Here is a 17,296-nt window from a genome sequence, read left to right as displayed (position 1 = left end):
AGTTGCAGAGTCTGTGCAGATAGTTAGTGCAGAGCAGACTAGATTTACAACCCAGCTTGCCGTAAACTAAGTGTTCGGCTAGACAAGCCCCTAGTGAACTGTGTCCAGTTGTGATGCCCACAATTCAAGAAGGATGTTGATAGAGTGACGCTCGAAAGCTTCTCTCTTTAACAGAAGTTGGTCCAATAAATGATATTATGTGTGTGTCTCATATCCTAACACCAACATGACTCCACCAACACTGCAAATGTTTGCTCTCTTATATTGGATCTCTGCAGTAAAAGGATACATTGAAGCTTAAAACGTTCTTTCAGCACTCACTCGTGTTGCTGGAACTGCCAGTACAATTTGTGCCAATTGATACAGCTCGGACATGCTATTTTTATGATGTCCCCAGTAGTTTAATATGTTTTTTCTTATTGAGAAATAGCTCAGCTGTAAATGAACCAAGAACTGTCCCAATCCTTTTTTGCACTTTCCTTCGTCCAGATAGCTCTTCCTTTTTGGAGATTTTCATGAGCTTTAAGAAGTTCCAAATCATCATTTGATATTTCAATTTCAAATGTGTCCGACATTGATTCTATGACATCATTATTGCAATGTTGGCAGGAGACCAGGCTGTCTGGAGAAGGTGATGTGAAGTAGGCACTCTGTGCTCCATGAGCAAGAGAAATGAACGAATGAAACATTTCCATTTTTGTCCACATTTTGGGTAAATTAAATGTTGCCTTGGTTTTGTCCTCCTCTGACAGTAGGAGTTGATATCAAGGATCAAGATACATACATGAGAGAAAATACAATTTTCAAAACAGTTTGTTCTTGTTTTTTCATTGAAGACAGTAAAAAGAGAAGAGACGTGATGTTTCCAGTTTGCATTTTAACTCCGTATCATAAAAATCAACCATGTTCAATTCATATTGGATTGTGGGTCAGACCAAAGGTCCATCTACCTCAGTATCCTGTCTTCCAATAGTGGCCAATGCTAGGTGCCCCAGAAGGAATGAACAGAGCAGATAATCATTAAGTGATCCATCCCCTGTTGCCTGTTCCCAACTTCTGGCAAACAGAGGCTAGGGACACCATTCCTGCCCATCCTTGCTAATAGCCATTGATAAGTCTATCCTCTATGAATTTATCTTGTTCTTTTTTGAACCCTGTTTATCTTGGCCTTCACAACATCCTCTGGCAAAGAGTTCCACAGGTTAACTGTGCGTTGTGTGAAGAAATACTTTCTTTTGCTTGTTTTAAACCTGCTGCCTATTAATTTCATTTGGTGACTTCTAGTTCTTGTGTTATGAGAAGGAATAAATGCTTCCTTATTTACTTTCTCTACACCAGTCATGATTTTATAGACCTCTATCATATCCCCCCTTAGTCTCTTTTCCAAGCTGAAAAGTCCCAGTCTTTTAAATCTCTCCTCATAGGGAAGCTGTTCCATACCCTGAATCATTTTTGTTCAGAAAGGGGGAACCTTTTCCAATTCCAGTATGTTTTTTTTGAGATGGGGCGACCACATCTGCATGCAGTATTCAAGATGTGAGTGAACCATGGATTTATATAGAGGCAATATGTTTTCTGTCTTATCTATCCCTATCTAATGATTACCAATATTGTTTTGTTTCTCTAGTTTTTAGATATCAAGCTTTACAAGTTATGGCAGAGATTGCACATTTCTTCAACGGCAAGTTGTAAGTGTGTGGGCAGAACAGTGTACTCTCTGCAGTGTTACATCTATTGCCTCCTAAGTCTAGCTTCTTCAGCCACATGAATCAAATCAATTCAATCTTGGTCCATATATTCTTGAGCAGCTTCCCTGAAGAGTAAATTCTGTCTCCCGCCCTCCCCTTTATTTTGAGTTTGTTATGCTTATTCTTCAATTTCCTGGTCCTCATTAACTTCACTGTTTTCACCATGTTTGCTCCATTACTGTAATACTACATGTGTGCCTTGGAGTGATTCTATATACAGCAACAACTTTGAATATGTAAAATCAGGTTTCAGAGTAACAGCCGCGTTAGTCTGTATTCGCAAAAAGGAGTACTTGTGGCACCTTAGAGACTAACCAATTTATTTGAGCATAAGCTTTCGTGAGCTACAGCTCACTTCATCGGATGCATCCGATGAAGTGAGCTGTAGCTCACGAAAACTTATGCTCAAATAAATTGGTTAATGTCTAAGGTGCCACAAATACTCCTTTTCTTTATGTAAAAGTAGTTATTCTTAGAGGTAATCACTCCTCAATCTCTTTCTTGTTTTATAATGCAAATAAGATCAGTCGTTTTTTAAACTAGTGAGCTTAAAAAAAATATTTTAACCATAAGCTTTAGTTCTGCTTCAAGTAAAAATATTGGTTTGAACGGGTTCTAGTTTGACTTGCTGCCCTTAAAATAATCACAACCCAGTAGCAGGAAGAGGGTGGTGTGCAGTCAGTGCTATGCTCCTGGCCAGTTCTCTCGCAGCACCGTGCTGCATGTTCTCTGCCCTGCGGAGACACTCACAAAATTATTCCTGCTTCCTAGACTCCTAGTAATCTGGGGCCCAGAGTTCTGCAGCCCTGGGCAGAGGTTTCTTAGACCAAGTGGCAGAATGGTCACAGATGGGGAAAACACAGTTCGACTTCCACTGCAGCTGGGGCCGACCCCTGTTGCTGCTGCTTTGTGGTGCCTGCCCCAGCTGTTCCCCTCTGGCTCCGGCACCGGAGCTGCCCACGCTAATCAGGCTCCTGTTCAGGCATCACCAGGGCCCAAGGAGCTTGCAGATGAGCGTTGCCAGTTTTGGCTGCAGGTACTCCCGGAGATTTCATCACATGACATCATTTTAATTCCTGGAGACTCCAGGCCAATCCTGGAGGCTTGGCAACCCTACTGCAGCTGATGAAATTCGGGCTATGTTTAACCAGAGTGCGCTTAGCCTGCGGACCTCCCCGGCACCAGCTGCCCCAGGCGCCAGGGCTGGAAGAGCGGCCGCTTCCGGCGGACCTCGGGGTGCTGCCCTGGTCCGAGCCCGCCCCTAGAGGGCCCTACGCTCGCACGCGGGCCTGCAGCCGGGTGCCGAGCGCCTGGGCACCCCGGTCTCGCGCAGGCGCACATCTCAGACGCCCAACTCCGGGGACAGAGAACCTGAGAGGACCAGAAGCGGAAATGGCGTCATGCCCATAGCGGGGCGGTGTTAGATGTGATGCTTGCGGAGCCCCACCGCTTCCGGCGGAGACACGCCCCGGGGCGGAGCCAAGAGAGGAGCCTGAGCTGATGGGGGGCCGGCTGGCAAGCAGCGAAGGGTGAGTGCGCGCGCGTGTGCGGGGGGGGGGATATGGGACCCCCACCCTGCGGCAGGGCCCTGCCTGCGTGAGGGGGTCAGAGCTAGCCCCACCCCCACAGGCTGTAGTGGGGGGTCCCTGTGTGCGGGGTTGCAGGGCTAGCGCTAGCCCCACAGCCTGTACTGGGAGGTGTAGGACTAGCCCCACCCCTATAGGCTGTATTGGAGGGGGTCCCTGTGCACGGGGCGAGTGGTGTTGCAGGGCAAGCCCCACCCCCACAGCCTCTACTGGGGAGTCCGGGGGTTTGCAGGATTAGCCACACCCCCATATAGTCTGTACTGGGGCCGTCCCTGTGTACAGGGGGGTGGTTGTAGGGCTAGCGCTAGCCCCACCCCCCCCCACAGGCTGTACTGGGGGGTCCCTGTGTGTGTGGTGGGGTGCCGGACTTCCCCTACCCCTTCACGGGCTGTATTGAGGGGGTTCCCTGTATTTGGTGGGGTGCAGGACTAGTGCCACCCCTGCACAGGCTGTACTGGGGGGGTCCCTGTGTGGGGGAGTGTGTGTGTTTGTGCAGGACTAGCCCCACAGCCTGTACTGCGGGGTCCCTGTGCCGGGGGGGTGCAGGGCTAGTTTGTACTGGGGGGGGGGGGATCCCTGTGTGTGGGGATAGTGTAGGGCTAGCTGCACCCCCTACAGCTTGTACTGGAGAGTTCCTGTATGTATGAGGAGCAGTGCCGCACCCCTTACAGCTTGTACCTGTAATGACTGGTAATTATGACTTTGTGTGTGTAGGGGAGTGGACAGTGCTATTCCACCATTCTCTACAACTTTTTTTGGGGGGGGGGTCCCATGACTCCCCTGTATGGGGCTTGGCCCCTTTTGGTGACCCTCCTGTGCAGGGTCCTTCCCAGCCACCAGGGCCCCTGAGGGCATGAAATTTACCAGTATGGGGCTTGGTGGGGAGGGGCAGCACCCACAGTGCCCCGTATGCTGGGGAGTGGCGGGACTGCAGTGGATAGCTGGTTCTTTGGGGCCCTCTGGAAAGTGGCCACAGACACCCATCACCAGGCTTCAGCAGTTTGTAGTGCACCCTGTAATGCTCGGGTTGTCTATATGCGCTTCATGCCTGAACATGTGATTGCTTGCCTGGCTAAAATACATGAATCGTCTTTAATTGCTCCTATCTGTCTCCCTGCAGCTCTGGGCACTGATGCTCAGATTAAGAATGGTTTATTTTAGTTCAGTTTAAATTGTCTAAACTAAATTGAAATAAACCCGTTTAATTTGCAATAAGAGTGTCTGGTTACAGACTTTCCATAAATAACAAAAGAGTCTAATTAAAAACACTCTAGCTAATTTCATTGCCAGTTTGTGTATAGACAAGCCCTCTTCCCATCCTCCCCAGCCATATTGCTCATCTGGCTACAAATTGCAGATCATGGCCAGGAACAGATTATTCATAACTTGAGTTAAGGAGACAAAACAAAAACAAACAAAAGGAAGTATTTCTTCACACAACACAGTCAGCCTCTGGAACTCTTTTTTCCAAAAGATGTTGTGAAGGCCAAGTCTATAACAAGGTTAAAAAAAAAAACTAAATAAGTTCATGAAAGATAGGTCCATCAACAGCTATTAGCCAAGTTGGCAGGGATGGTGGCCCTAGTTTCTGTTTGACAAGGAATGGGCAATGGATCATTTGATGATTACCTGTTCTGTTCATTCCTTCTGAAGCACCTGCCACTGGAAGACAGGATACTGGACTAGATGGGCCTTTGGTCTGACTCAGTATGGCCATTCTTATGTTCTCTGTGCACCTTACAACTTGCATACTGAAGCCCATATTTACATCTCAGTCACGCTGGGTATGCCTACACGGCAGACAGAAATCCACAAAGCACTGAGCCTCAGGGGCCGGGCGTACAGACTAGCTGTATAGATGTTTGCGCTCAGGCTGGAGCTTAGGCTCTGAAGCCTGCCCCCCTCCCTAGACTTCAGAGTCTAAGCTGTAGCCCAAGCTCGAATGTTTACACAGCTATTTTTAATGCTGTAGCGTGAGCCCTAGTCTATAGATCTGGGCTCTGAGACCTGCTGCTATAGGTTTCTGCTTGTCGTGTAGATGTATCCATTGACATAAATTAAGGTCCCAGGGCTTAGGGCACTAACCTGGGACTTGGCAGATCCCAATTCAATACCTTACTCAGTCAGAGATTATCTGTGACCTTAGGTGAGTCACTGAGCCTCTCTGTGCCTCAGGTCCATGCTTATGCCCCTGTAAACATCCACAAAGCTCCCACAGTATCCACCTTCAAATCCCTCCTCGACACTCTTCTTTGCCATGATGTCTTCAATAAACTTGATAATGGTTAGGCTGCTGATATGCTGAGACCACTGTCTATCATTCTGAATGGTATTGTCTCATTGTTTTCTTGTGCTCCCCCATCTGTCTATAGCTGTTGTCTCTTGTCTTACAATTTAAGTATAAACCCCTTGGGAGCAGGAAAGGTCTTTTTATTCTGTTTATACAGCACCTAGCACAGTGGGGTTCTGATTCCTAGTTACTATGGTAATACAAATAAATAGTAAGTATTTCCCAACATCACAGATGTGTTCTGAGGATAAACACACTAAAATATTGTGATACACTCTATGATAATGGGGGCCACATAAGTACTAAGATCAAGAGAGAAATAGAATGGAGTTACTCTGGATTTATACTGCTGTACCTGTAAAAGGATTCGCCCAGAATAATAGAGAGCTTATCATGACCCCTACCCTCAGTTGTTGAACACCATCCAACATGTATGCAGAAAGATGCAGTGATCTCGCGGGAAAAAGTATCACTGTGCCATTATGAACTACACAATGTATACGCAAGGGACAGAGGTTACAGTTGTGTGTGTAAAGTTAAAGTTGTATATGTAACCTTAACTTTGGCATTTTCTGACTTTTGAGCACTTACTAGAAAAATGTGAAAGCTGCAAAGTTTCATTAGAAGTAACTATACACCCCAGGTTCTTCTATTCTTCCCCTGTTGTTCAGAAATCAACTGTTGACCCTTTATCTCAGACTGAACTGGCATGGAACCTACAAGACTGCTGCTAACATTTTCTGTAAACTTAATGCTCCCATCAAAACACACTCCCTAAAGCAAAGCATTATAAAATCTTAAGATAACACTCTGTGGGGTGACCCAATGAATTTGGATATGCACTTACGGATGCCTTTTTGATCTCTAACGTTTACGGTCAACTTATAATAAATCAGAAGTGAATAAACCTGGGTTCAGTGTTTGTACATCACAAGCACACTCTGCCTCCACCCAGATGTCAGGTGAACGTTCCGTGGAATCAGGCCCCAAGACATTACTATTTTCATTTCAGGAATTTCTAACAGTTGGCATTGCTCACTTATTTTTAATATAGTTCAACTCACAAGAATTACTTTCAAAGATATCCTCTAACCATACAAAACTAACTGAGTTTTTTCTTTTGGCTTGATAAATGGAAAGCGGTATTCTATACAGCTAACAGAACTTCAAGCTGCACTTATTCATTCTTTTTATCTCCAGGTACTCTACCAGTTCCTCTGCAGGGGCTGACAGAGTACGCTACCACTGGAGGTATCTTTCTGTATGACATCCAAAACTGAGGTCTAAAACTTTTCACATGAGTGAAGGTGTTAGCCCAAAGCTCCTTGCCAAATTTCAACTTGATTAATGTAATTCAGTCTCCTCAACATTGCCCAGGTAGTTTCAAATGTATGCAATACTCCTCTCACATTAAACTGTTGTGTGATGTACAAGTTGAACACTTGAGTTCCCTGCCAAAAGTAACTCCAGTTCAGTGAGAGGCAATGAAATTCTTACATTAGTTTGCTATGTGCTCTGAGGCACATACTGAAGTAACCAAACCTGCTACATTTCACTGTTGAAAAACATGATTTCAGACAAACATTTTAGACTTAGTTTTTCCATTTATGGGAATGCAAGGAAAGAAGAGCCACCCTACCTCATAAGAACGGCCATACTGGGTCAGACCAAAGGTCCATCTAGCCCAGTATCCTGTCTTCTGATAGTGTCCAATGCCAGGTGCCCCAAAGGGAATGAACAGAACAGGTAATCATCAAATGATCCATCCCTTGTTGCCCATTCCCAACAAGGTGGAGTGCCCTCGTTAAATAGTGAGGATAAGAATAACACTTTTATGGTTTTTTGAATTGATTTTTAAAACATTACAAATATTTAATTTCCACAGAGGAAAGTTGCTTTAATTTTGGTAAATAGAGATTGTGGTGTGTAAGCACCTTCTTCACCTCTGCATTACTGTCTGTGCACAGTTTGATGCAGGGGTTCTATGGAAAAGTAGTACATGTTGATGTAACTAGTGTAGATTGACATGCATGCACATGGAGATAGAATAAAGGTGGCACAGGCAACCTCCACATTGTCATTTGTTGGCTTTTGAGTGCATCGCTTGCAACCGTAACATCGAGTGTAGTTTTTTTAGGGCACTATAGAAATTCAGGACCTGTTTATACTATAGCTTTGCTTTTGTACTGCAGTGGTGACCTGCAATGTTCCCTGCTGTTCCAGATCTCTTGAGTATTGTGTTGAATTTTGTAATTTTATATATATATATATTTTTGTATTCACTCAAATGTGCATTATTGGCTAGAGAGAGCTTGCTAGCGGAATCCTAACATTGGCAAAAAGGCTGTGGCAGTAATCCACAGGGCCAGTGAGTCCCCTTTTGTCCGTTGGTTTAAATGACTGCATAATGACAGCCAGGCCTGGGCTTTTCAGTGCTTGTGGAAAGGTGCCATTAGTGCAGTGATGTGTGTTAGCAGCTTGTTTTTCCCCTCATATGAAGCAATGATTTACATAAATTGTTCTTAGCTGCACGCTCTGGAAGCTCTGTTATATTGACTTTGGAGCCAAGAATAGTTCATTTAATTCCATCAAGCCAGTGCAGCTAATGTTTAATACAAATTGTGGCAGCTTGTTTTTTAACCTTGTGCACTTAAGATCTTCGGCACAGAAGGCCAAAACGATGACTTTTGTTCCTACATTTTAAAAAATGGCTTGAATAATGAGATTGGAAGGATTTGTCTGCTTACAAGGAAACACACCTTGTAACAATGTTACTTGTGTAATGTGCCCACTGCACACCTGGAGAAGGGAGTAGATTTGATTCTAGGGCAGAGGTTCTCAAACTGTGGTCCGCGAGCTCCATTCAGGTGGTCTGCGGATAGTTCCCTCTAAGGTGCGAACGTGGGCGGCCGCACACAAGAGAATGAAGGGCCACCCACCTAATTAGTGGAGTCGCACAGGCGTGGCTCCTCTAATTAGGTGCCTGAACCCTGGAGATGATGCACATTTAAGGTGAGGTGGGGGAATAGGCAGTAGGTGGGAGAGGGCAGTGGGGTGAGAAGAGGGGGTGGGAGGAATTTTGGACATGCTGGGTTGCGGTGATGAGAGAGAGAGAGGCAACTTTCCCCAGCTCCAGGACTGCGGCTGCTGGGGAGAGACCCCCACTCCTTCCCAGCCTCAGCTCTGTGGCTGCTGTGGCGGGGGAGAGACCCCCACTCCTTCCCAGCCCCAGCTCGGGGGCTGCCGTGGCGCGGGAGAGAGGGAGAGACACCCTCCCTTCCCAGCCCCAGCTTGGGGGCTGCTGTGGCGGTGAGAGAGGGCACATCCATCACATTAGAAAGGTAAGACTACTGATATTAAAATATGAGTTGTGTGCTTTATTTGTAGAACAAAAAAAGTTAATTATTAAGGTTTTTTATATAGCGCTTTTATCCAAAGCGCTTTACAATAGTTAGCTAACGGTGCAAACAACATTTGGAAAGATCATTAAGTGGTCCGCCAAGACCCTCAGCAATTTTCAAGTGGTCAGCAAAAAAAAAAAGTTTGAGAACCACTGTTCTAGGGAAAGGATGCGATGGTACATTGGCGATGTTGTGCCTGGCCGATGGCCACACTAGACAACTGACCAGGGAACTGAGGGCTGTGTTTAGCTGGTATGAATCAGATAGGATGCAGCTGCCTTTGTTTTTAATTAAAGTCCGTCTTGACAAGGCTGTTCAGAGCAAGGTGGAACGTTGCAGTGCCGGGAACTTTCATCTCCGTGGGCTGAACTTCCATACGTTAAAGATGAAGTTTTTCTCCTTTTCCCAAATTGTCACTACTCCTCTGTGAGAGAGGTTCCATAATATTCAAGTCAAAGTTGCAGAAACTGTCAGAAGGCTGCATCCCAAGAAAGGGGAAAAAATTCATAGGCAGGAGTTGTAGACCAAGCTGGATGAGCAGGCATCTCAGAGAGGTGATTAAGAAAAAGCAGAAAGCCTACAAGGAGTGGAAGATGGGAGGGATTAGCAAGGAAAACTACCTTACGGAGGTCAGAACATTTAGAGATAAAGTGAGAGAGGCCAAAAGCCATGTAGAGTTGGACCTTGCAAAGGGAATGAAAAGCAATAGTAAAAGGTTCTATAGCCATATAAATAAGAAGAAAACAAAGAAAGAAGAAGTGGGACCGCTAAACACTGAGGATGGAGTGGAGCTTAAGAGTAATCTAGGCATGGCCCAATAACTAAACAAATACTTTGCCTCGGTCTTTAATGAGGAGCTTAGGGATAATGGTAGGACAACAAATGGGAATGAGGATATGGAGATAGATATTACCACATCCGAGGTAGAAGCTGAACTCGAACAGTTTAATGGGACTAAATCGGAGGGCCCGGATAATCTTCATCCAAGAATATTAAAGGAACTGGCAAGCCCATTAGCAGGAATTTTTAATCAATCTGTAAACTCAGGGGTTGTACCATATGACTGGAGAATTGCTAACATAGTTCCTATTTTTAAGAAAGGTAAAAAAAGCGATCCGGGTAACTACAGGCCCGTTAGTTTGACATCTGTAGTATGCAAGGTCTTGGAAAAAATTTTGAAGGAGAAAGTAGTTAAGGACATTGAGCTCAATGGTAATTGGGACAAAATACAACATGGCTTTACAAAAGGTAGATTGTGTCAAACCTACCTGATCTCCTTCTTTCAGAAGGTAACAGATTTTTTAGACAAAGGGAAAACAATGGATCTAATTTATCTCGATTTCAGTAAGGCAATTGATACAGTTCCACATGGAGAATTATTAGCTAAATTGGAAAAGATGGGGATCAATATGAAAATTGAAAGGTGGATAAGGAACTGGTTAAAGAGGAGACTACAGCGGGTCACACTGAGTGGTGAACTGTTAGGCTGGAAGGAGGTTACTAGTGGAGTTCCTCAAGGATTGGTTTTGGGACCCATCTTATTTAATCTTTTTATTACTGACCTTGGCACAAAAAGTGGGAGTGTGCTAATAAAGTCTGTGGATGACACAAAGCTGGGAGGTATTGCCAATACAGAGAAGGACCGGGATATCATACAGGAAGATCTGGATGACCTCGTAAACTGGAGTAATAGTAATAGGATGAAATTTAATAGTGAAAAGTGCAAGGTCATGCATTTAGGGATTAATAACAAGAATTTCTGTTATAAACTGGGAACGCATCACTTGGAAGTAACAGAGGAGGAGATGGACCTCAGAATATTGGTTGATCACAGGATGACTATGAGCCGCCAATGTGATATGGCCATGAAAAAAGCTAATGCGGTCTTGGGATGCATCAGGTGAGGTATTTCCAGTAGAGATAAGGAGGTGTTAGTACTGTTATACAAAGCACTGGTGAGACCTCATCTGGAATACTGTGTGCAGTTCTGGTCTCCCATGTTTAAGAAAGATGAGTTCAAACTGGAACAGGTACAGAGAAGGGCTACTAGGATGATCCGAGGAATGGAAAACCTGTCTTATGAAAGGAGACTCAAAGAGTTTGGCTTGTTTAGCCTAACTAAAAGAAGGCTGAGAGGAGATATGATTGCTATCTATAAATATATCAGAGGGATAAATACCACAGAGGGAGAAGAATTATTTAAGCTCAATACCAATGTGGACACAAGAACAAATGGATATAAATTGGCCATCAGGAAGTTTAGACTTGAAATTAGATAAAGGTTTCTAACCATCAGAAGAGTGAAGTTCTGGAACAGCCTTCCAAGGGATGCAGTGTGGGCAGAAGACATATCTAGCTTCAAGACTAAGCTTGATAAGTTTTTGGAGGAGATGGTATGATGGGATAGCTTAATTTTGGCAATTAATTGATCTTCGACTATTAGCGGTAGATATGCCCAGTGATGGGATGTTAGATGGGGTGGGATCTGAGTTACTACAGAGAATTCTTTCCTGGGTGTCTGGCTGGTGAGTCTTGCCCACATGCTCAGGGTTTAGCTGATCGCCATATTTGGGGTCGGGAAGGAATTTTCCTCCAGGGCAGATTGGCAGAGGCCCTCGGGGTTTTTTGCCTTCCTCTGCAGCGGGGGACACGGGTCACTTGCTGGAGGATTCTCTGCATGTTGAAGTCTTTAAACCATGATTTGAGGACTTCAATAGCTGAGACATAAGTTAGGGGTTTGTTACAGAACAAGTTGGTGGGTGAGATTCTGTGGTCTGCGTTGTGCAGGACGTCAGACTAGACGATCATAATGGTCCCTTCTGACCTTAAAATCTATGATTCTATATCTCTTGTGATTGTGATTTCTAATCAGAACAGTTCCTGTAGTCCCCTGCTTTCTGCTGCCTCATGGCCTCAGCCATTCGGTATTGCCAAGGGAGTTTGGAGTGGGTGATGGGGAGCGTTCAGTAAAAAGTTGCATTGTTCATACAACCAGCTCACAGTGTTAGAATTCAAGATATTAAACACCTGCCCAGCTTGTCAGCATTAATTAGTCAATTTATCGCATTTTCTTTAAAAATTGTGACTCTACAGTAAGAAGTAAGTGTTCTAACCCTTTTTCTTTCTTTGGATTGAATTAATTCTTTTTAGACGACCGTGTAACATATCAATGCTGAAGAGGCACTTTCCTTGTAAGCCGCTGCCTTCAAATGCTTTCTATCTTGCTGGGAAAAATCCCCAGTTGTTTAGCACTCAAAACCTGTTTTTCTGGCTGGTTTGTTACATTCTATTCAGGGTGCATTGATTTAAATCACCAAGTGGAAAGCCTCAATTTAAATAATTGATTGTAATCACCATTTCCATTTATAGTTCAGTGATTGCCTAGAGAAAGGTGCATTCTCATTGGTTAATATAACCATTAAAACGTTGATTTACAGCTAAATAGAGCCTTTACGCTAGATTTGATAATCTTTTTGCTACTTAGGAGGTATGCTGTTTACTTTGATTTAAGCAATTATAGCTTAATATTTTCAGATTCTTATTAATTGCACATTTTTAGTATGGTAGAAAATAGTGAATGATAGACTGCTTATTTACAGGTTTCAGAGTAGCAACCGTGTTAGTCTGTATTCGCAAAAAGAAAAGGAGGACTTGTGGCACCTTAGAGACTAACCAATTTATTTGAGCATAAGCTTTCGTGAGCTGTCGAGAGCTTGTGCTCAAATAAATTGGTTAGTCTCTAAGGTGCCATTAGTCCTCCTTTTCAGATTGCTTATTTACTAGCTAATTAACTTTTTGCTTGTAAATTTTGTCCAGCTGCATTAGGGATGGTAAATGGAATTTAATGAAACACAGCAACGTATACAATTTATTTTTATTAAACAAAACCATCTTAAATGTTTTGCGTACACAAACTTTTTATCAAAATGTGTTTAACATTTACAACTAAATGAGTTATTAAAGGAACAGAGGGATTAATTGTAATCAGTGAATTAAATGGATTATTTCAAGTCAGCCTGGGAAAAATTTTAAATATGCCCATGTGAAAGTGACTGGGGCCAGGGGGCATGGCCCCATCACTTTTTAGTAGCTGTAAGGGTAAGCAGGAGGTTCCAGGGGAAGGGGTGGTGCAGGGGGAGGGGCTCAAGGGGAAGGGGTGGCCCGGGGGCCCCCCCACTTTTAGGGAGCTTCCGTCGCTTCTTACTGGAGCTTAAATTCTTTCTTGCCTAAATCTCTTGAAAATGAGTTATAGGGCATGGCTACACTGGCCCTTAAGCTGACCTATTGTGCCTTATTTATAAAGTTTGACCTCAAAAGTTGGACGTTTTTCCCCCGATTCTTTCTTTATATAGACAAGCAGCCTATAACTCTTAGAGTTCATGGTAGATGCTCATGGATTCAGCATATTTATTTTTTATTTAAATGTTTTAGGAGAGAGTAAGTTTAGTCCTTAACATATTTTTTATTAAACTCAGATTTCATTTTAAGCAGGTTTATTTTTAAAAAGAGAAACTTATTATAATTTAAATAAAATACAAAATATTAGTTTAAAATAAATTATTTTTCATTTAAAATCATTTTCATTAAGCCACTCTGTTTCTATTTGGCTATTTTATTGGGGGGTAGGGGCTTTGAGCTCCCTTTTCCTCAAATGGATAACCAAACTCAATTTAATTTTTACAACTTCACAATTGCAGACTTGGTCCTAACAGGGAGAAAAATCCTTTAACATGTTAAGAAATGCCCAGTGTTGGGGGGAGGCGAAATCACAACTTCTTACTAATTCTTTTTAAAAACGAAAACTTTTTTTGTGAAAGGAACACAACTGCATGCTGCACAAGGCTGCTGACCTCCTCCAGGAAGGGCAGTTACGTGTGCTAGAACAGATGTACGCTTCCCGATGAAACAGGCAGCTAATGGGGTTTGTCCACTGTGGTTGTCTTTAATGTGAACAGACAATCCACAGGAATAAGGATTATATCCTGAGAGGTTTTGAATTGTCAATGGAAATTGAGAACACTCAGCATCTCACAAGATAGGGCCCTGTGGCAGCACGTTGAATGTTCTATAAAATATCTGAGATTTCTTTTATCTGGGTCTCCAGCATAAAAGTGTAGGAGAGAGGGAAACAGAAACTTTCATTCCAGAGGAAGTAGGTTATTTCTGGGGAAAGCTCTCGAGGGAGGGAGTGAGCGAATTATCTCATAGAAATGGAAGATCATATTTCTGAAGACAAGAATGGGTGAAATAAGTCCATTTTATTTAACATAGCCGCAGACCTCATTTCTGTAAATTAATGACTGAGAGACTCGGTGCACGTTGTCAGGTTTCAGAGTAACAGCCGTGTTAGTCTGGATCTGCAAAAAGAAGAGGAAAGGAGGACTTCTGTTAGTCTCTAAGATGCCACAAGACCTCCTTTTCTTTTTGCAGATACAGACTAACACGGCTGCTACTCTGAAAAAAGAAAAGAAGTACTTTTGGCACCTTAGAGACTAACACATTTATTTGAGCATGCTCGGGAGTCGCATAACTAGTGCATATTGTGGAGTTTTTGAATTATAAAGCAAGGAGACTGTGTCACAAAATGTACTTTAGTAATTTTAACAATTGTATCTTTTTTTAATTTTATTTTTCAAAAGTTTAATAAATCCATACAGACATTAAAGTACAGTGACAAAGAAAACACAGCACGAGTACGCTTTTAACAATAACACAAAATTTTAATATTCACAGATAAGTACTCCTGAGCATTATAGCAAACCCCCCCACCCCACCTCCTGAAAAAAGGCACATCAGAAACTCAGTGTACCTGGAGCCAATTTGTCAAGCTGTCAAGAACGACCAAGTGTCTTCACAGTTGGATCTTGTGCCTGTATAGATTAATGTCAGTTTTTCCATGAGGATGATATTGGCTAGCTCGAAGAATGTGGAGGGGAACAGCAGATTTCCATTTTTGCAAAATGACTCTCTTGGCCGCTGTAAGTACTGCAGTAGTCCATTTCTTGGCATTACTTGAAAGGGTAGATCTTTGAGAATGCCCGAAACACAAAGGCTTGGAGTAGGGGAAATCCCTACCCAAGTCGCCTTAGGTAGACCACTACACCTTTTTTCCCCCAGAGTGTGGATATACTTAGTCTTTGTATGTTAATGTAAGACAGGTTTGCATTGGAGCTGTCACATCTCCAACGTTTACTGTGTGGGGAGAGTCCAGCTTCATTGCAGTCACCCAGGAGTCCAGTAATGCTTGTAAACTTTTTCTGAAAGAAACCCAAAACCAAAGAACTGCATGTTCTGCATATATTGTGCTAGATATTATCTCACTTGTCAGAAGAAGTGGAGATATTTAACTTCATTTCCCATTGTTCTTTTATGGTATATTCAGTGGGATAAATTAAGGAGTTCTGCCATTTGTATGTGTTACCTGCAAAATATTTTTGGCTAACTTTCTTATTCTTTTTAAGGTGCAATTCAAGTGGAGTGTTGTTTGTGACCTGCCAGCCATTCCCCAGCTCCTTTATAATTTTGAGTTGAACTTTATTGTAGAAAGGACCTTGATCTATTGGTAGCTGGTATTTATCACTAAGATATGTAAAGAAGGCTAAAATTGTGTGTTCAGCAATATCTTTTATGGTTAATACGTCCTTGGTTATCCAGGCAGATTTGAGTTTTGAGCTATTAGCAAATTTAAATGGGGGTTATTCCAGATGGGCATGGAAGGAGAGTTGGTGAGATTTGAAGTGGCAATCAACTTGATTTTCTGAAAAACACTTCCAGATGAGGTAAATATTATGTTTTTCCTTAAAGGTGCAGGCAACCATTTAAAAAATGGAAGTGCAGAGAGCGAGCACCCAAGGAGTTAACTAATTTTTCTTCAATCTCAACTCACATTGCTGTTTGGGAAGAGTTGGTGGGACAGAACAATCTTATTAAAAAGCTTAATTGAAAAGCTGGGTGATATAAATTGCAAATCAGGTAATCCCCCGCCCTCCGTTTTGCCATGATTTCTTAAGTATCTTGTGGGTTATCCGTGGTGTCTTTGTATTCCATACGAATTGTTGTACAACTCTATTCTTGTGAAAGGTGAAGCAGGAAATTTAAGTGGAATTAAAATAAACATTGATCTTGGTCCTACAGTCATTTTAATAGCTTCTACCTTTCCCAATAAATATATTGGTAGTGAATGCCATTTCTCAATGTCTTATGTCATTTCTCTGAGTATGACATTTATGTTTGCAGATACTATCTTTGATAAATCAGAGCATATCCTGATGCCTAAATAGGTTATCTCTTTGCATGAATGAAAGGAGAATGATTGTATATGAGATGGATTTGGTCTACAAGAAATATTCGTCACTTGAGACTTGTTCCAATTTATCCAAAATCTGGGATCTCGCTGAAGTAGGTTAGTGCAGGTAGAACCGAAGAGGAAGGATTTTTGAGAATGAGCAGAATATCATCCAGGTATAGACTTACCTTGTACTCTTTACCCCAAATGGTAATTCCTTCAATGGACGACCAGGTGTCTGATACATGCTGCTCATGATTCCATGGCTATATCAAATAGTAGAGGCAATAGAGGGTACCCCAGACAAAAGTGGAGGAGATAACACCATTAGTCAGAATTGGTCAAATAGATTGGAATTGAGCTCGCTGTGAGATGTATGAAGGGGTGCATAAAACTCTTTAAACTGTTAATTTTATCAGATTCTAGTACAAAATGACTGTTGTCCTGTAGCAAAGAGGATGCAGTGTTACTGGATGACGCCATTTTAATTTTCCTCGCAAGCAGCTTGCTCGCTTCATCCCCGCATTTTTAATGCCTCTGTTTAGTTCTATTAAGCATGAATTCAATCTGGGTGAACATGCATTCAATGTATTTGTATTCCGAGGTAATGAGAGAGTGCACCAGGTCATTATTCTAAGGATCCTCTTTGGGTTTTTTCCACGCTTAGGCTATGTCTACACTACACAGCTTTTAGTGGCATGGTTGTACCGCTACAGCCGTGCCTCTAAAAGGCGCACAGTGTAGCCACTGTTTGTCTGCAGGAGAGAGCTCTCCCGCAGACAAAAAACTTCCACCCCCAACGAGCGGCGTTACCGACAAAGCGCTGTTCACACCAGTGCTTGTCCTCAGACAAAACTGTTGTCTTTCAGGGAATGTTTTATCTTGCCAGCGTAGACAAAGCGTTAGCAGCCTCTTCTGTTAAAGAACTAAGTAATTTATTCCTTTCTTTTCAGATGCAATTTTTATGCATTCTCCCCTTAAAATAG

At 42.8% G+C, this 17,296-nt stretch overlaps 1 protein-coding gene across 4 annotated transcripts in view; it reads left to right on the top strand.

Annotated features, from left to right (window-relative positions):
* The first annotated feature begins 3,126 nt into the window (after positions 1-3,126).
* The window catches only part of FAM234A (family with sequence similarity 234 member A), a 59,458-nt gene continuing 45,288 nt past the window's right edge, over positions 3,127-17,296 (top strand). For 2 of the 4 annotated variants that reach the window (XM_037910498.2, XM_043523701.1), the window contains exon 1: positions 14,913-15,003. In XM_037910498.2, coding sequence (XP_037766426.1) covers positions 14,922-15,003 — 82 coding nt within the window. In that variant the 5' untranslated portion in view covers positions 14,913-14,921. Of the gene's footprint in view, positions 4,025-14,912; positions 15,004-17,296 lie in introns of those variants that run through there. The other 2 variants (XM_037910499.2, XM_043523700.1) reach the window with 2 other exon arrangements.

This window comes from Chelonia mydas, chromosome 10 (genome assembly GCF_015237465.2).
Source record: "Chelonia mydas isolate rCheMyd1 chromosome 10, rCheMyd1.pri.v2, whole genome shotgun sequence".
Lineage (NCBI taxonomy): Eukaryota > Metazoa > Chordata > Testudines > Cheloniidae > Chelonia > Chelonia mydas.
The sequence above is the reverse complement of the archived record's forward strand: the minus strand, read 5'-3'. Positions and strand labels throughout refer to the sequence as shown.